The sequence below is a fragment of the Oncorhynchus nerka genome, linkage group LG1 (assembly GCF_034236695.1).
Source record: "Oncorhynchus nerka isolate Pitt River linkage group LG1, Oner_Uvic_2.0, whole genome shotgun sequence".
In the NCBI taxonomy this organism is placed as follows: Eukaryota; Metazoa; Chordata; class Actinopteri; order Salmoniformes; family Salmonidae; genus Oncorhynchus; species Oncorhynchus nerka.
Genome location: NC_088396.1, coordinates 10492550 through 10513518, shown reverse-complemented (window position 1 = coordinate 10513518; position 20969 = coordinate 10492550). Strand labels below are relative to the sequence as shown.

General features: G+C 42.9%; 1 protein-coding gene across 1 annotated transcript in view; it reads left to right on the top strand.

Moving 5' to 3' along the window:
• The window catches only part of stat1b (signal transducer and activator of transcription 1b), a 40817-nt gene that overhangs the window by 4091 nt on the left and 15757 nt on the right, over nt 1-20969 (top strand). The window contains exons 2-9 of the mRNA XM_029675461.2: nt 16116-16243; nt 16966-17110; nt 17502-17597; nt 18908-18997; nt 19198-19276; nt 19523-19632; nt 19726-19877; nt 20030-20188. Coding sequence (XP_029531321.2) covers nt 16116-16243; nt 16966-17110; nt 17502-17597; nt 18908-18997; nt 19198-19276; nt 19523-19632; nt 19726-19877; nt 20030-20188 — 959 coding nt within the window. The remainder of the gene's footprint in view (nt 1-16115; nt 16244-16965; nt 17111-17501; nt 17598-18907; nt 18998-19197; nt 19277-19522; nt 19633-19725; nt 19878-20029; nt 20189-20969) is intronic.

Below are 20969 nucleotides of genomic sequence, written 5' to 3'. Positions count from 1 at the left end.
CTACATAGCCGTCTTTGTATCAAAGATAATTGTGTAGTCTAGAGCGATTTCCTAGGTTAACTAGCCAGCTATTGTCGTTCTTTCAACGCAACGTAACGTAATCATCACTGCTAGCTAGCCAGCTAGCCCCGAATAGCAGCACAGTAGAAACTATTACACTCAACGGAACGACTTGATTAGTGTAGTGTCAACAACGCAGCCAATGCCAACTAGCCTACTTAGTCAACAACGCAGCCTCTGCCAGCTAGCCTACTTCAGCAGTACTGTATCATTTTAATCATTTTAGTCAATAAGATTCTTGCTACGTAAGCTTAACTCTCTGAACACTCGTGACGTGTAGTCCACTTGTCATTCCAATCTCCTTTGCATTAGCGTAGCCTCTTGTGTAGCCTGTCAACTATGTGTCTGTCTATCCCTGTTCTCTCCTCTCTGCACAGACCATACAAACGCTCCACACCGCGTGGCCGCGGCCACCCTAATCTGGTGGTCCCAGCGCGCACGACCACGTGGAGTTCCAGGTCTCCGGTAGCCTCTGGAACTGCCGATCTGCGGCCAACAAGGCAGAGTTCATCTCCGCCTATGTCTCCCTCCAGTCCCTCGACTTCTTGGCACTGACGGAAACATGGATCACCACAGACAACACTGCTACTCCTACTGCTCTCTCTTCGTCTGCCCACGTGTTCTCGCACACCCGAGAGCTTCTGGTCAGCGGGGTGGTGGCACCGGGATCCTCATCTCTCCCAAGTGGTCATTCTCTCTTTCTCCCCTTACCCATCTGTCTATCGCCTCCTTTGAATTCCATGCTGTCACAGTTACCAGCCCTTTCAAGCTTAACATCCTTATCATTTATCGCCCCTCCAGGTTCCCTCGGAGAGTTCATCAATGAGCTTGATGCCTTGATAAGCTCCTTTCCTGAGGACGGCTCACCTCTCACAGTTCTGGGCGACTTTAACCTCCCCACGCCTACCTTTGACTCATTCCTCTCTGCCTCCTTCTTTCCACTCCTCTCCTCTTTTGACCTCACCCTCTCACCTTCCCCCTACTCACAAGGCAGGAAATACGCTCGACCTCATCTTTACTAGATGCTGTTCTTCCACTAACCTCGTTGCAACTCCTCCAAGTCTCCGACCACTACCTTGTATCCTTTTCCCTCTCGCTCTCATCCAACACTTCCCACACTGCCCCTACTCGGATGGTATCGCGCCGTCCCAACCTTCGCTCTCTCTCCCCCGCTACTCTCTCCTCTTCCATCCTATCATCTCTTCCCTCTGCTCAAACCTTCTCCAACCTATCTCCTGATTCTGCCTCCTCAACCCTCCTCTCCTCCCTTTCTGCATCCTTTGACTCTCTATGTCCCCTATCCTCCAGGCCGGCTCGGTCCTCCCCTCCCGCTCCGTGGCTCGACGACTCATTGCGAGCTCACAGAACAGGGCTCCGGGCAGCCGAGCGGAAATGGAGGAAAACTCGCCTCCCCTGCGGATCTGACATCCTTTCACTCCCTCCTCTCTACATTTTCCTCTTCTCTCTCTGCTGCTAAAGCCACTTTCTACCACACTAAATTCCAAGCATCTGCCTCTAACCCTAGGAAGCTCTTTGCAACCTTCTCCTCCCTCCTGAATCCTCCTCCCCCTCCCCCTCCTCCCTCTCTGCAGATGACTTCGTCAACCATTTTGAAAAGAAGGTCGACGACATCCGATCCTCGTTTGCTAAGTCAAACGACACCGCTGGTTCTGCTCACACTGCCCTACCCTGTGCTCTGACCTCTTTCTCCCCTCTCTCTCCAGATGAAATCTCGCGTCTTGTGACGGCCGGCCGCCCTACAACCTGCCCGCTTGACCCTATCCCCTCCTCTCTTCTCCAGACCATTTCCGGAGACCTCCTCCCTTACCTCACCTCGCTCATCAACTCATCCCTGACCGCTGGCTACGTCCCTTCCGTCTTCAAGAGAGCGAGAGTTGCACCCCTTCTGAAAAACCTACACTCGATCCCTCCGATGTCAACAACTACAGACCAGTATCCCTTCTTTCTTTTCTCTCCAAAACTCTTGAACGTGCCGTCCTTGGCCAGCTCTCCGCTATCTCTCTCAGAATGACCTTCTTGATCCAAATCAGTCAGGTTTCAAGACTAGTCATTCAACTGAGACTGCTCTTCTCTGTATCACGGAGGCGCTCCGCACTGCTAAAGCTAACTCTCTCTCCTCTGCTCTCATCCTTCTAGACCTATCGGCTGCCTTCGATACTGTGAACCATCAGATCCTCCTCTCCACCCTCTCCGAGTTGGGCATCTCCGGCGCGGCCCACGCTTGATTGCGTCCTACCTGACAGGTCGCTCCTACCAGGTGGCGTGGCGAGAATCCGTCTCCACACCACGTGCTCTCACCACTGGTGTCCCCCAGGGCTCTGTTCTAGGCCCTCTCCTATTCTCGCTATACACCAAGTCACTTGGCTCTGTCATAACCTCACATGGTCTCTCCTATCATTGCTATGCAGACGACACACAATTAATCTTCTCCTTTCCCCTTCTGATGACCAGGTGGCGAATCGCATCTCTGCATGTCTGGCAGACATATCCGTGTGGATGACGGATCACCACCTCAAGCTGAACCTCGGCAAGACGGAGCTGCTCTTCCTCCCGGGAAGGACTGCCCGTTCCATGATCTCGCCATCACGGTTGACAACTCCATTGTGTCCTCCTCCCAGAGCGCTAAGAACCTTGGCGTGATCCTGGACAACACCCTGTCGTTCTCAACTAACATCAAGGCGGTGGCCCGTTCCTGTAGGTTCATGCTCTACAACATCCGCAGAGTACGACCCTGCCTCACACAGGAAGCGGCGCAGGTCCTAATCCAGGCACTTGTCATCTCCCGTCTGGATTACTGCAACTCGCTGTTGGCTGGGCTCCCTGCCTGTGCCATTAAACCCCTTCAACTCATCCAGAACGCCGCAGCCCGTCTGGTGTTCAACCTTCCCAAGTTCTCTCACGTCACCCCGCTCCTCCGCTCCCTCCACTGGCTTCCAGTTGAAGCTCGCATCCGCTACAAGACCATGGTGCTTGCCTACGGAGCTGTGAGGGGAACGGCACCTCAGTACCTCCAGGCTCTGATCAGGCCCTACACCCAAACAAGGGCACTGCGTTCATCCACCTCTGGCCTGCTCGCCTCCCTACCACTGAGGAAGTACAGTTCCCGCTCAGCCCAGTCAAAACTGTTCGCTGCTCTGGCCCCCCAATGGTGGAACAAACTCCCTCACGACGCCAGGACAGCGGAGTCAATCACCACCTTCCGGAGACACCTGAAACCCCACCTCTTTAAGGAATACCTAGGATAGGATAAAGTAATCCCTCTCACCCCCTCCCCTGAAAAGATTTAGATGCACTACTGTTCCACTGGAGGTCATAAGGTGAATGCACCAATTTGTAAGTCGCTCTGGATAAGAGCGTCTGCTAAATGACTTAAATGTAAATGTAATGTACTCTGTCCCAGATGCTAATATATGCATATATCCAATATAGTATTGGATAGAAAACACTCTGAAGTTTCTAAAACTGTTTGAATGATGTCTGTAAGTATAACAGAACTCATATGGCAGGTGAAAACCTGAGAAAAATCCAACCAGGAAGTGGGACATCTGAGGTTTGTAGTTTTTCAAAGCTTGGCCTACCGAATACACATTGAGATATGGATGAGGTTGCACTTCGTACGGCTTCCACTAGATGTCAACCGTCTTTAGAAACTGGTTTGAGGATTCTACTATAAAGGAGGGGCTCATGAGACCTCTTTGAGTCAGTGGTCTGGCAGAGAGCCTTGGTCTCATGACGCGCGCTCCCGACATCGTGCTTTTCTGAAGACAAATGAATTCTCCGGTTAAAACATCAATAATGTTCTATGTTTTAAAACATCCTAACGATTGATTCCATACATCGTTTGACATGTTTCTAAATGACTAGAACGGAACATTTCGAGTTTTTGTCTGGATGAAGTGCCTGCACCTCATGAAGATGGATTACTGGGCTGAACACGCTAACAACAAGTGGCTATTTGGACATGAATGATGGAACGTTGTCATTTATTGTCATTTATTGTCGAACTGGGATTCCTGGGAGTGCCTTCTGATGAAGATCATCAAAGGTAAGTGAATATTTATGGTGTTGTTTGTAACTTTGTTGAATTCCAAAATGGCGGATATTCCTCTGGCTGTTTTGGGTTCTGAGCGCCGTTCTCAGATTATGCTTTTTCCGTAAAGTTTTTTTGAAATCTGACACAGCGGTTGCATTAAGGAGAAGTGTATCTTTAATTCTGTGAATAACACTAGTATCTTTTATCAATGTTTATTATGAGTATTTCTGCAAAATCACTGGATGTTTTGGAATCAAAACATTACTGCACGTAAGGCGCCAATGTAAACTGAGATTTTTGGATATAAATATACACATTATCGAACAAAACATACATGTATTGTGTAACATGATGTCCTATGAGTGTCATCTGATGGAGATCATCAAAGGTTACTGATTAATTTGATCTATATTTCTGCTTTTTGTGACTCCTATCTTTGGCTGGAAAAATGGCTGTGTGTTTTTTCGACTTGGCTCTGAACTAACATAATCATATGTTGTGCTTTAGCTGTAAAGCATTTTTTAAATCGGAAATGATGGGTAGATTAACAAGATATTTATCTTTCATTTGCTGTATTGGACTTGTTAATGTGTGAAAGTTACATATTTCAAAAAAATATTTTTGAATTTCGCGCACTGCCTTTTCAGCGGCACTAGAAAGGTTAAGCTTTAGTTCCACCAATCTCTTTAAGGGTTGATCCGAGCGTTCTGTCCTAACAGCAGTCAAGCACCCAAGCTAACTGGCTAACAGTTGTCGCAGTGACATTCTGTTAAAATGGACACTTGCATACTGGCTAACAGTCTTTTGAGTCTTTTGTTAAGACATGTAGCTAGCTAGCTAAACAATAAACCATAATTACAACTCATGACGTTACTACCCTGAATGAATCTGCAGGTAGCTAACCAACCAGGTTCAATGTTAGCTAGCTAACATTAAGCAAAACAAATGGCTCTGAGATACGACTAATAAGATCATACACGTAACGTTAGCTAGCAAGCCAGCCAGCTATTGTTAGCTAGCTAGCTAACAGTACACTTAAACTTCAAATGAAAACAACTTTGTCAAAATTAGACACATGTAATAACTGAAAATGTAGCTAGCTACACTATCTTACCCTATACATCATGGTTGGATGCTTCTCCCTGTCACGGATGCCATGGTTGCCCTTATTTTGAAGATGTAATCCAGAGACAGGTGTTTTCTCCATTCTCTAATTCCACTGATTTCAAAACTCGGTCGTCCAGAAAGTTGAGAGCAACACTTATGCAGTTCTACTAAGCAATATTTTTTTAAAGCCACGTTAGACAGGATTGCCGATACATACTAACCAGCTCAAATAGGCAGAAGCGTGCTATATGGCAGACCAATCCAAACTCATCTCTCAACATGTCCAGCCCACTCATTATCTCAGCTCATCATGGCTAGCGTGAAGGTTGCTGACTTTTTCAGATCACCAAATCCTCTGTCTTCTTCAAGTAGTTGCAGAGAGAGCATCAACCTCCTACACCTCTGCCCTGCTCAACACAATTGCAGTTATTCACATAATATCTTTCATTACATTTATTTTAGTCATTTAGCAGACACTCTTATCCAGGAGTGGGAGGCCCTGGTGCACAACTGAGCAAGAGGACAAGAACATTAGAGTGTCTAGTTTGAGAAACAGACACCTCACAAGTCCTCAACTGGAAGCTTCATTAAATAGTACCCGTAAAACACCAGTCTCAACGTCAACAATGAAGAGGCAACTCCGAGATGCTGGCCTTCTAGGCAGAGTTGCAAAGAAAAAGACATATCTCAGACTGGCCAATAAAAAGTAAATATTAAGATGGGCAAAAGAACACAGACACTGGTTAGAACCAGTTTGCGCTGTGCTGTGAAGGGAGTAGTACTCTGCGTTTTACGAGATTTTCAGTTTCTTGGCAATTTCTCACATGGAATATCCATCATTTCTCAGAACAAGAATAGACTGACGAGTTTCAGAAGAAAGTTTTTTGTTTCTGGCCATTTTGAGCCTGTAATCGAACCTACAAATGCTGATGCTCCAGATACTCAACTAGTCTAAAGAAGGACAGTTTATTGCTTCTTTAATCAGCACAATAGTTTTCAGCTGTGCTAACAATTGCAAAAGGGTTTTCTAATGATCAATTAGCCTTTAAAATTATAAACTTGAATTAGCTAACACAACATGCCATTGGAACAGAAGAGTGATAGTTGCTGATAATACGCCAATTGTAGCCGTTTCCAGCCACAATAGTAATTTAATGAACAAAAAATGTGCTTTTCTTTCAAAAACAAGGACATTTCTAAGTGACCCCAAACTTTTGAACAGTAGTGTGTATGTATGTATGTATGTATGTATGTATGTATGTATGTATGTATGTATGTATGTATGTATGTATGTATGTATGTATGTATGTATGTATGTATGTATTTTCAACCACTCCACAAATGTCTTGTTAACAAACTATAGATTTGGCAAGTCGTTTAGGACATCTACTTTGTGCATGACACAAGTCATTTTCCAGCAATTGTTTACAGACATATTATTTCACTTATAATTCACTGTATCACAATTCCAGTGTGTCAGAAGTTTACATACACTAAATTGACTGTGCCTTTAAATGGCTTGGAAAATTCCAGAAAATGATGTCATGGCTTTAGAAGCTTCTGACATCAATTGAGCCAATTTGAGGTGTACCTGTGGATGTATTTCAAGATCTACCTTCAAACTCAGTGCCTCTTTGCATGACATCATGGGAAAATCAAAAGAATCAGCCAAGACCTTAGAAATAAACAAGTCTGTTTCATCCTTGGGAGCAATTTCCAAACAACTAAAGGTACCACGTTCATCTGTACAAACAATAGTATGCAAGTATAAACACCATGGGACCACGCAGCCGTCATACCACTCAGGAAGGAGACGCGTTCTGTCTCCTAGAGATGAACGTACTTTGGTGCGAAAAGTGCAAATCAATCCCAGAACAACAGCAAAGGACCTTGTGAAGATGCTGGAGGAAACAGGTACGAAAGTATCTATATCCACAGTAAAACGAGTCCTATATCGACATAACCTGAAAGGCCGCTCAGCAAGGAAGAGGCCACTGCTCCAAAACCGCCATAAAAAACAGACTACGGTTTGCAACTGCACATGGGGACAAAGATCATACTTTTTGGAGAAATGTCCTCTGGTCTGATGAAACAAAAATAGAACTGTTTGGCCATAATGACCATTGTTATGTTTGGAGGAAAAAGGGGGCGGCTTGCAAGCCGAAGTTGTGGAAAAATGGCTTAACGTCTTGCGTCGAGCCACCCCGGATCCGGGATCATGACTACAGCCTCAAGCCCATTACCATAACGCAACGTTAACTATTCATGAAAATCGCAAATGAAATGAAATCAATATGCTAGCTCTCATGCTTAGCCTTTTGTTAACAACACTGTCATCTCAGATTTTCAAAAATATGCTTCTCTACCATAGCAAAACTAGCATTTAGCATTTAGCGTTAGCATTTAGCGTTCGCATCACCAGGCAACATTTTCACAAAAACCAGCAAAAACATTCAATAAATAATTTACCTTTGAAGAACTTCGGATGTTTTCAATGAGGAGACTCTCAGTTAGATAGCAAATGTTCAGTTTTCCTGAAAGATTATTTGTGCAGGAGAAATCGGTCCGTTTTCTGCGTCATGTTTGGCTACCAAAAAAAACGAAAATTCAGTTATAAAAACGCCAAACTTTTTCCATAATAACTCCATAATATCGACTGAAACATGGCAAACGTTGTTTAGAATCAATCCTCAAGGTGTTTTTCTACATATCTCTTCAATGTGGTATCGTTCCTGGAAGTGTGCTTCTCTGTCTGTATCCCATGGCAAAATGAGTGTTACTGGGAATTACACACCAATTTAGACAAAGGACACCGGACGGCCCCCTGGCAAATGTAGTCTCTTATGGCCAATCTTCCAATGATATGGCTACAAATACGCCACAATGCTGCAGACATCTTGGATGAACGGCAGAGCGCATAAGCTCGTTCACAGCATATTCACAGCCATATAAGGAGACGTTAGTAAAACACAGCGTCAAAAATCCTGTTCATTTCCTGTTTGAAGTTTCATCTTGGTTTCGCCTGTAAGATCAGTTCTGGGGTACTCACAGATAATATCTTTGCAGTTTTGAAAACGTCAGAGTGTTTTCTTTCCAACACTGGCAATTATATGCATAGTCGAGCATCTTTTGTGACAAAATATTGCGCTTAAAACGGGCACGTTTTTTTTATCCAATAATGACATAGCGCCCCCATAGGTTGAAGAGGTTAAGTACAACAAAGTCAAGGTATTGGAGTGGCCATCACAAAGCCCTGACCTCAATCCAATAGAAAGTTTGTGGGCAGAACTGAAAAAGCGCATGCGAGCAAGGAGGCCTACCAACCTGACTCAGTTACACCAGCTCTGTCAGGAGGAATGGGCCAAAATTCACCCAACTTATTGTGGGAAGCTTGTGGAAGGCTACCCAAAAAGTTTGACCCAAGTTAAACAATTTAAAGGCAATGCTACCAAATACTAATTGAGTGTATATACATTTCTGACCCACATTTCTGAAATAAATAAAAGCTGAAATAAATCATTCTCTCTACTATTTTTCTGACATTTCACATTCTTAAAATAAAGTGGTGATCCTAACTGACCTAAAACAGGGAATTTTTACTGGGATTAAATGTCAGGAATTTTGAAAAACTGGAGTTTAAATGTATTTGGCTAAGGTGTATGTAAACTTCCGACTTCAACTGTATATCTATGAACATACAGTGGGGCAAAAAAGTATTAGGTAGGCTTTCAGATAATTTCGGAAGATGGGCAGGGACGCTGCTGTCTTTGATTCAGGGGGAAGCTGGTTCCGCTATTGGGGTGCCAGGACAGCGAAATGCTTGGCCTGGGCTGAGCGGGGTGGGGTGTAGCTTGAAGGTAGGGAGGGGCAGTTCCTCTTGAATGTTAGCTTCAACTGGAAGCCAGTGGAGTGTACGGAGGAGCGGGGTGACATGAGAGAACTTGGGAAGTTTGAGAACCAGGAGGGCTGCTGCGTTCTGGATATGTTGCAGCGGTTTGATGGCACAAGGGGGAAACCCAGCCAACAGCGAGTTGCAGTAGTCCAGACGGGAGAGGACAAGTGCCTGGATTAGGGCCTGCGCTGCTTCCTGTGTGCGGTAGGGTCGTACTCTATGGATGTTGTAGAGCATGAACCTGCAGGAGCGGGTCAGTGCTTTGATGTTTGCAGAGGACAACAGGGTGTTGTCCAGGGTCACACTAAGGTTCTTTGCACTCTGGAAGGGTGACACTGCGGAGTTGTCAACCATGATGGAGAGGTTTTTGAGCGGGCAGGCCTTCCCCGGGAGGGAGAGCAGATTCCGTCTTGTCTAGGTTGAGCTTGAAGTGGTGGGCCGACATCCAAGATTCGATATTTGCCAGGCACGCAGAGATGTCACCACCTGGGTGTCAGAAGGGGGGGAAGTAGTTGAATGTCATCCACAAAGCAATGATTAGAGAGACCATTTGAGGATATGATGGAGCCGAGTGACTTGTTGTATAGAGAGAAGAGGAGAGGGCCTAGAACCGACTCATGGGGGACACCAGTAGTAAGAGTACGTGGGGCAGACACAGATCCTCTCCACGTCACCTGGTAGGAGCGGCCTGCCAGGTATGATGCAATCCAATAGTGCATAGCCTGAGATGCCCAGCCTTGAGAAGGTGGAGAGGAGTATTTGATGGTTCACGGTGTCAAAGGCAGCGGATAGAGGATGAGAATAAAGGGGAGAGGCATAGGGTAGTTCTGTGTGAGTGAGACCAGTGGACTCAATAGGCTGAGTGAATGAGTAGTGGATGTCGTCAACTTTTTTTTCAAAGTGGTTGACAAAGTTGTCCGCAGAGAGGGACGTGGAGGATTAAGGAGGGGGGAGAAAGTGTAAAATAGTTTCCTAGGGTAAGAAAGTGGCTTAAGCAGAGGATACAGAGAAAGAGAAGGTATAGAGGAGGGAGTGAAATGATGAAAGGTCCTCCAGAAGTTTCGTTTTCCTCCCTTTTCGCTCAGCTGTCTGGAGCCCTGTTTTGTAAGCTCACAATGAGTCACTCAGCCACAGAGCAGGAGGGGAGGGCTGAGCCTGCCAGGAGGAAAGGGGACAGTGCGAGTCATAGGAAGCAAACAGGGAGGAGAGTAGGGTCGATGAGACAGAATCTGGAGACCGAAGGGAGAAGGATTTAGCAGAAGGAAGAGCTGATAGGATAGAAGAGGAGAGTAGTGGGAGAGAGAGAGCGAAGATTGCTATGGCGTATGACCTTCTGAGTAGGGGCTGAGTGATTAGGGTTGGAGGAAAGGGAGACAGAAAATGAAACAAAGTAATGATCAGAGACCTGGAGGGGGGTTGCGGTGAGATCAGTAGGTGAGCAGCCTCTAGTAAAGATGAGGTCAAGCATATTGCCTGCCTTGTGAGTTGGAAGGGAAAGGGTGAGGTCAAAAGAGGCGAGGAGGGGAAAGAGAGAGTTGGAAGAAATGAATCAAAGGCAGATGTCAGGAGGTTGAAGGCGCCAAGTACGAAGAGTGGTGAGCCATCGAAATACATTTTCTTAAGACTAGGCCTTACTTTCCGTGAAACTGGATTCAAATAAATAATCACAAAATTCAAATAAATAATCACAAATAAATAATCACAAAAAGTATGGATATTAAGGGCTTGTAAGTAAGCATTTCACTGTAAGGTCTACACCCGTATTCGGCGCATATGACAAATACAATTTGATTTGATTGCCTAAGAGAGGTGAAACAAGGGCTGTGGCGGTCATGAAATTTCGTCAGCCAGTGATTGTCAAGCAAATAACTGTCAGTCTCACTGTAAACACATTCAGTATCTCCTGGCTTCCACAGTCATGCAAACCTTTGGAACATCTACATTTGAAATAGTCTAATTAATCCATGTAATATAGCCTACACCTTCACAATAAACATATTATTCATTTTAGACAGGTCTAAAGAAACATGATATTAAGAAAACGTAGTTTATTTCAGAAGAACAGAATAGCATACTCTGAGTTGTTCTGATCTGGCTATGCCATATGGCTGTGGTCTACATTAGTTCATTTAGCAGACAGGATTTGCTTAGAATTCCATGGCATTATTTTATATTATTTTATTTTATAAAATAGAAAGGATATTTTCTCCAAACGATTTGAGGGAGTGCGCACTATTCTGTGTTGAGCGGTTAACAAAGAAATGGGTACACCTATATCGTTAATTTAGAGTTATTCATGTAACTTTATTTCTCCTACAAACATTGGGCTGTATGCTTCATTTTTAATACATTGTAAGGCTGCATGATGCGACTAATGATTATTTGAAAAAAGTTCTGCTTTTTTTGCGCAGGCTGTACACACTTCATCAGTCTCTCATTCACAATTTGAGAAGCACTTGATATTGCTTCAAATTTCCTGGCGGAATCCCCTTTGTGTGGCCACCCTAAAAAAATCACCCTAAAAAATCAATGTCTTTTGCAGCACTTCTCCCTGAGTGCTGCCTGCTCCGAAGCACTTCTCACTCACACAGCTCTCCATCACGTGATCTCTTTCTCACAGGCTACAAGGGAAGACATACACATCAGGGACGCAACTAGGCTATATGAGGTGTGCAACTATGATTCTATTTTATTTTATTTTAATTTTATTTTAAATAAGGCATTGTTCCTTGCCTTAAGCTGGGCATCAAGTGATAGTATCTAATTCACAAGTGATCAACTAATATTGTCCCCCATCAGACTAGTCTTGATTTAATCTTTTCTTTACATATACTAAATAATATACAGTGGGCTCCAAAATTACTGGCACCCCTGACTGGCAATTCACTAACAATACTTTAAATATATAAACAATATAATTATAGAGATAAACTCAAAATACCAACATATGAGAAATACTGTACTTTTAATGTTTCAATGGAACCAACCAAAATCATAGAATTATTTTATACAAAATACATTTCACCAAAATCAAGGTTTCATAATTATTGGCATTCCTCATTTAGAACTTAGTGCAACCACCTCTGGCTAGGATAACAGCATGGAGTATTTTCCTGTAATGTTTGACAAGGTTAAGGAACACATTTGGAGGGATTTTGGACCAGTCCTCTATGCAGATCCTTTCAAGATCCTTCACATTCTTGGGTTTGCGCTTATCAACTGCCCTCTTCAGGCCACAGGTTTTCGATTGGATTGAGGTTCGGCGACTGAGATGGCCATGGCAGAACATTGATTTTGTTGTCACAGAACCATTTCTGTGTGGATCTTGAGGTATGTTTTGGGTCATTGTCTTGTTGGAAAGTCCACCTACGGCCAAGTCCCAGCCTTCTGGCAGAGACAACCAGATTGTTAGCCATAATTGCCTGATACTTGGTGGAATTCATTATGCCGTCAATCTTAACCAGTGCCCTTGGACCTCTGGAATTAAAACAGCCCCAAAACATCACTGACCCACCATCATATTTCACCGTGGGTATGAGGTGCCTCTCCTTGTATGCATCTCTGTTTCTACGCCAAACATGCCGATGCTGTATCTGACCAAAACGTTCAATTTTGGTCTTATCTGATCAGATCACCTTCATCCAGTCATAATTTAAATGACGTTTTGCAAACTCCAAGCGCTTGCATCTGTGTCTTGGGGTCAGAAAGGGCTTTCTTCTGGCAACCCTTCCAAAGAGCCTGTCGTTGTGGAGGTGGCGTCTGATGGTGCTTTTTGAAACCTGGTGACCCCAAGATGCCACCAGGCCTGCAATTCTTTCACAGTGATTCTTAGGGATTTTGTTGCTTCTCTCACCATCCTCCTCCCTATCCTGGGGAGCAAAATGCATTTGCATCCTCTACCCGTGAACTTTTCAACTGTTCCATATTTTTTTATTTAAAAAATAATAATTGCCCTGACAGTGCTCAGTGGTATATTCAATCGTTTGTAGATCATCTTGTAACCATGACCAGATTTATGAAGGTCTACGACCATCTGTCTCTTTTGAACTGCCAGTTCTTTTGTTTTCTTCATGGGATATTGCATGCGTATTTTTAATTACAATCATCATTATCTTTAAGGGTGCCATTAATTGTGAAACCTTGATTTGGAGGACATTGATTTTTTATTACATCAATAAATTATTTGAATCATTAATAAAGTACAGTATTTCTCTCATGTTGGTATTTTGAGTTTCTCTATAATTACACTGTTAATATTTTTTAAAGTATAGTTAGTGCATTGCCAGTCAGGGGTGCCAGTAATTTTGGAACCCACTGTATGTGTGAAATTAATTTAGATTTAGAATGGACCATTATCATGCACCTGTCTCGAAACGGTCATGGGGAAAAGGTATGTAATCTCTGCACTCAAATAGCGACTGGAGGACGCTTTTCCTGTGGTTAATTTTCATGCCAGCCATGTAGGCTATACTCCTGTTATAAAGATAAGCAATGAGCTTAATATATAATATATACATATATATACATATAATATAATATATACATATAATATATACATAATATTAGGAAAGTTTTTTTAAATGATGCTAATGTGACTTCTTCTTTTAAATAGAGGCCATCACTCGAAATTTCATAGCCTATAGAAATGTTGCGCAACATGAGCTCATGGGCTCTCATGAAGTGTTTGATTTGATTTTCAATTACTTTTGCATTGATGTCCGAGTGAATAGAGGGACAATAGAGTGCTGAGTACCAGGCAGTTAGCAAGTTTGGTAGGCTGCTAATAACCATCAGCAGCATCAGAGCTTGGAGAAGCCTAATTACCATGACTAAACAGTCAGGTGGAATTTGACTGCCTTCATGACTTGTGACCGCCGGTGTGGCAGTAATACGGTCATTGCAACAGCCCCCCCCCAATGCAGCCCTGCCCCTTGATCCTGGTTGATGTGTCAACAACTATCTGCAAATTATGAGCAATCAGCAGTTCACACACCAAGTAAGCCACTGGGAAAACAGGCAGCACTTAAAGTAGATGGCCCTAGCTAGCAAAAAGACAGTACTAGACCACAAAAGAAAACCATTTTTTTACACTTATCACTCCGAGAGATAACAGGAGTCCTCTAGCTATAGAATGAAGCACTTTGAGATGGACACTGAGAAGTTGGTTATATACACTCAGAAAACAGATTAAACCACTCCCCCTCCAATAAAGCCACTGATTACCAAAACAAGTCACAAATTGCCCTGCCCCTTGATCCTTGTTGATGTGTTAACAGGTATCTGCACATTTTGAGCAGTTAGCAGTTCACACACCAAGTAGGCCACTGGGAAATCGGGCAGCACTTAAAATAGATGGCCCTAGTTAGCAAAAAGACAGTACTAGACCACAACAGATGAAGACGAAAAATGTGTTATACTTTTCACTTCTGGCGATATAAGGAGTCCTCCAGCTATAGAATGAAGCAAGTTTTGTTGTGAAACTGTTAGCAGTTGATGTTATTTTTCAGTAACACTTTTTCAATAACACAGACCTCAAAGCAAATCAGAGGGAGAAAAATATATGTATTCAAAGAGAACAAATCATAGTTGTTATGCTGGAAAGTAGATGGTACATGTTTATTTTTCCTGTCCTCAGTGTTTTCTTCACTGAACAAAGCCTAGCCCAAGCCTAGCCTGTGGTTGACCAATTAGAATTCATTTTCAATAAAATTGGGCCACTGGCCAAATACCAAGTATACCGTTTCAGGCTCAATGTATAGACAATTTGGACCAATGAGAACTTGCCACATGTAGCTATGAGTCCCAGACTGTAATTCCTACACAGATCCGAAACAGATGTTGAACTGAAAAACACTCGTTCCATTGCTCTCTGGCCCTCTTGACCTCTAGTCCACTGCGTTGTGTATTTGAAAGCTGAATATTCATGATCTAGATCTTCAACATGTGAAATTAACATATTTTGAAATTGAAAAAAAGCATAATTTGTCTTAGAATATTCTTACAAATAGTACATTATATGGAATCACTCTGTATGAAATAATAGGGGTTGACATCATTTTTTAATCTCTACACCTTCCTTTGTCCTTCATACAAACACCATATGTAAGGTCCCTCAGTCAAGTCTTGAATTTCAAGCACAGATTCAAGTATAAAGAAAGACCAGGGAGCTTTTTGAAAGCCTCAAAGAAGGGCAGTGATTGGTAGATGGGTAACAATAAGAAATCAGACATTGAATATACTGTGTCTTTAAGCATGGTCAAGTTAATAATCATGCTTTGTCATAGATGCAGTCATCCTTCTGAGCTGCAGGACAGGACGTTGGAGACGGCTCATGGTAGAGAAATGAACATAAAATTATCTGGCAACAGCTCTGGGGGACATTCCTGCCGTCAGCATGACAATTCCATGCTCCCTCAACTTGAAACATCTGTGGCATTGTGTTGTGTGACAAAACTGTACATTTTAGAGTGGCCTTTTATTGTCCCTGGTATTGTTAGTGCATTGTGATAGTGATCATGCTGTTTAATCAGCTTCTTAATATGCCACAATTGTCAGGTGGAAGGATTATCTTGGCAAAGGAGAAATGCTTACTAACAGCAGCGAAATAAACAAATTTGTGCATAGCATTTGAGAGAAATAAGCTTTTTGTGCATATAGAACATGTTTGGGATCTTTTATTTCAGCTCATGAAACATGTTGCGTTTATATTTTTATTCAGTGTAGTAATCTGAGAGGATTACTACACTAGGCAAATGGTGAATGTCTGTTGAATGTCTGATATAAAACCTACTTTACCTCTGTATGAAATCCCCAAGATGGCAACAGCTCCACTAATTCATTTCTCAGCCTGGTTCACCATCATAAGGCACACTGCCGTGCTGCTTTTTAGATCACATTCCTACACCATCAGTCTACACGGGACATGCTGCTGTACAAATCAATATGTGATATTTCAGGAAAAGTGAAAAACACTGATTGCCATTCCCTATCCCTGGTTTCTAGATGGCCCAGTGGTTCCAGCTGCAGCAGCTAGACTCCAAGTACCTGGAGCAGGTGGACCAGCTGTATGATGATACTTTCCCTATGGAGATCCGCCAGTACCTCAGTGCCTGGATAGAGAGCCATGACTGGTGAGTGAGCTGCAGTAAGCAACAGACTGCCAAGGGGTGTGTAGTTTACACAGTCAGCATGTGTGGATGCATTTGAAGGCTGTGGTGTAACTGCTCTCATGATGTATTGTGCTTTGTTTGGCCTTGTTAATCTAGATATTAGAAATCCTGCGCCAACTACTGTAATAAGAAAACAGAAAGTAAAAGTAACATGCTTGTAAAGGCTGTGGACTATTTGAAATGTTTGTTGTCGTTGGTGTAAGGTTGTTGACCTTTTTCACCGCACAACTTTCACCTCACAAAGTACTGCAAAAAAAAGTCATTCCTTTGAGCCAATCAACGTGCCCGCATTTGGACTCTGGCTCAGAGTGGTTATAGCAAATTTGGCTGTTGACCAAGTTACCAGTGTGTTTTACTAGAAGTGTTTGGCAGTGCATCCGCAATAACCGCAAGTTCATTCCTAGTGTAAAATAAGATTGTGTGTGTGATTACTATGTGTGGTGGTGATAAAGATTAATACAATTCCTCGACTGAGATGCATCCGTACCATTCTTGCCGGACAGCCTGTAGCGAGTCAGAACCAAGTATATCAGCATTCAGTCAATAGCGGGTGAGGGCTCAGAAGCCAACTGCTCAGATGACTCCAGCTAGTCATTTTTGCAATTACTGTGTTCCCTGAGCTGGTTGCTTTCATTTCAAAGGATGACAATAATTTTAAAGTATTTTTGGTTGACCCCTTTCAGGGACATGGTGGCCACCAGCGATTCTCTTGCAGCGGTCCGTTTCCATGACCTCCTGGCCCAGTTGGATGTTCAGTACAGCCGCTTCGCCCTGGAGAACAACTTCCTGTTGCAACACAATATACGCAAGATTAAACGCAACCTGCAGGTAAGGCCAGGGTCGAACTCTGAATTAATTTGTAAGGACTGACATAAACTTATAAGGGAAACACTCAGGCGCTGAGTATTGAGTATTGTTCTATAGACTGGTGTTTTGATTCTTATAAGAAAGAATAGTACTCTGAAGATTTGTTTTAATGTCAGATCAGGGTCAATAAGGACTAAGGGCTTCAACAATGTTTCAAGCTAATGTAATGAGTCAGCCGTCCTAATCAGGTTATAGACGGTTAGACAATCTTAGGTTCTTTAAGCCAATAAGTAACCATTTAATTGTTTGAGTTTATGAGCAGGAAAGAACAGTGGTTCTGGAACGCATCCTTGAGGAACACCAAAAAGTCTACTTTAAATTGTAAAATGTAAAGTTGAGAAACTCTTCCCAGGACCACTTCCAGGAAGACCCTTTGCAGATGGCCATGATAATCTGTAACTGTCTGAAAGAGGAGAAGAAGATCCTGGCCTCCATCATCAAAAAAGAGGTGAGACACCGATCTTGTCTTTTGCATACTGCTTAATGGAACTCTGTGAGTATTTCTGTTGTAGTGTGTGTGTGCATGATGCATTTTCTTAGAAAAGTTGCTATTGCATGGAGAATTAATATTTCAGCACATTTCTTAGCAACATAGATATGAAAAATGGGTTAAACTGCCTTTGATATTGTATTTGTATGTTAACCTCTCTGGGATATATGGGATGCAAGCATCCCACCTGTCCAAAAGCCAGGGAAAATGCAGAGCGCCAAATTCAAATAATTTACTATAAAATCCAACTTTCATTAAATCACACATGCAAGATAGCAAATTAAAGCTACACTTGTTGTGAATCCAGCCAACATGTCAGATTTCAAAAAGGCTTTTCGGCGAAAGCAAACAATGCTATTATCTGAGGATAGCACCTCTGTAAACAAAGAGAGAAAAGCATATTTCAACCCTGCAGGCGTGACACAAAACGGACAAATAAAAACATAATTCATGCCTTATCTTTGACAAGCTTCTTTTGTTGGCACTCCAATATGTCCCATAAACATCACAAATGGTCCTTTTGTTCGATTAATTCCGACGATATATATCCAAAATGTCAATTTATTTGGCGCATTTGATCCAGAAAAACACCGGTTCCAACTTGCGCAACGTGACTACAAAATATCTCAAAAGTTACCTGTAGACTTTGTCAAAACATTTCAAACTACTTTTGTAATACATCTTTAGGTATTTTTAACGTAAATAATCTATAAAATTTAAGACGGGATGACAATACAGGAGGAAAACAAACTGTAGCTAGCTTTCTGGTCACGCGCCTTTATCTAACAGTATACTACAAGTGACCCTCGTTCTGAACAGGGCTACTTCTTCATTACACAAAGGGAAAACCTCAACAAATTTCTAAAGACTGGTGACATGCAGTGGAAGTGGTAGGAACTACAAGAAGGTCCCTTAGAAATCTGGATTACCAATGAAAACACATTGAAAAAATAATGACCTCAAAAGAAAAATCTGAATGGTTTGTCCTCGGGGTTTCGCCTGCTAAATAAGTTCTGTTATACTCACAGACATGATTCAAAGAGTTTTAGAGACTTCAGAGTGTTTTCTATAATAATAATGTACATAATGTGCATATCTTATCTTCTGGGGATGAGTAGCAGGCAGTTGAATTTGGGCATGCATTTCATCCGGTCGTGAAAATACTGCCCCCTGTCGCCAAGAAGTTAAATTATTGCTGCAACAGAAGGAGCATTTCAGTGTGACCTGAGTGTGAAACCAGACCAAATGTTTGTGAATTTTTTTGTCAGGATAATGTGGGGTCCACACCAAACAACATGGTGTTGGAGAAACAGAAGGAGCTGGACAACAACGTTAAAGACCTGAGGAACCGAGTTCAGGTGCGGTCATTTGGACAATACCATGTGTCATTGGTTATGTGGATATATTATCATGCACCCTATCACAACACTGCCCATTGTCTTGTCATTCTACATGAACAATAACCAGTTGAACAGCCTACGAAAGGGGTATAAAATGTTTTTCACAAACACCATCATGAGTCATGACCATTAAAATGTGTGACTTCTGCCCTCTTCAGGTTTCAGAGCATGAGATTAAGTCACTGGAGGACCTACAGGATGAACACGACTTCAAGAAGAAGACACTGCAGAGCCGAGGTACTGTAGGAGTTAGCCTGGTCCTAGTCTCTTTCAATAGCCTGGGTCTGGGACACAAAACTAGATTGGTGCCATATCTGTATATGCTTTAGCCAATGTGAAGGCACTGTAAAACATATCTCACTCCTACTGTACTAAAACTCATTTCCAGGCTGAAACAACTGTGCTGTGAAATTCCAGGTGTTTCTTCTACTATCGTATTGTGAATGCTTACCGCTATGTAAATGTTGATTCTGTCATTGTCAGTGGAACAAGAGGTGAATGGGATGGCACAGTCACAGCCGGTATGGAAAGAGATCCGCGAAGAGGAGATTGTAATCAGCAAGATGTTCATCAAACTCAACATAACCAGAGAGGTAGGAATGTGTGTGTGTGCGTGTGTGCGTGCGTTCTTGCATGAGTGTGTACGCTGTATGGTTAGACTGATGTTTGTTTCTCCCAACCTATAGGTGGTGGTGAATCAGATTTCTGACATCTTGTGCTTGGCCGAGCAGATCCAGTTCAACCTGGTGACAGTGGAGGTACCTGAGTGGAAGCACAGACAGCAGATAGCTTGCATCGGTGGTCCGCCTAACGCCTGTTTGGACCAGCTACAAATCTGGTCAGCCCTGCCTCTAGTTCATGTTAGCTTTAGCCCCTAGGCCCAGTTCATATCCTAACCCTTATATTAAACCTTGTTCAAATACTTTCAGAAGCAATATTTTCAACCCGCATTCACTGAGTGTGTTTGTGTGTGTGTTTGTCTGTATGCAGGTTCACTGCTGTGGCAGAGGGCTTACAGCAGGTGCGTCAGCAGCTGAAGATGCTCCAGGAGCTAGAACAGAAGTACACGTACGAGAATGACCCCGTCACTCAGGGCAAAAGCGCTCTGGAGGAACGCGCTCTCGCCCTATTCAAGTACCTCATTGTCAAGTGAGACCCGCTCTATGACACCTAATGTGTCTATGTTTCCTGTAGGGATCACATACACATGCTAAACATGTATTCACTCACTGAATGGTAGGTAACTTTGCCTGAGACCTGAAGACTTGAGTCAGCTCCCAGTGTTAATGTCTCGCCTCTGTTCCCCAACTGGCAGCCCGCAGGTGTTTTTTTTTGCTCCTGCAAGTTTTCTAAGCAAAAAAAGTATTATTATTTGGTTTTAAAAAATACAAAATTGTCATTGTTGGACATACAGAAGACTGTAAAAACACCATGAAATCAGCTCCAACTGATTTTTATTTTGTTCATCTGTTCCCAAGTATTCCCACACATAATAGAGAGACACGTGATCATATACAAATGTAAGCAAGGTTTGAAATGATTATTGTGAGCGGATTATTGTGAACAATTATTGTTAGAGGTTGCTCTAAAAAGTCTAGGTGGAACAAATGAGTCAGGAGCAGGTTTTCTTAATTGAATCTTCATCTTCGCAAGAACAAGGAACACAAGGTGAGTATCTTTAAACTATAACATAAATCACGGGTATGTCACCGCCTTCATGATCCTCCCGTGGAGAGCTCCCTTTAGGCGGTTGTCCGGATCCGTGGTGACCATTCCCAAGAGGTGGAGTGTCCCCTTCTTCTCCCTTCCGAAAGGTACGTCCTCTCTGTAGAAGCAAACACTCTTCTTTCTCCCCTCTTTTCCGGTTCCCTCCTCTCTCTTGTAGGGGAAAGAGAATAGCTCATTAGAATAGCTCATGTGCTTAATTGCC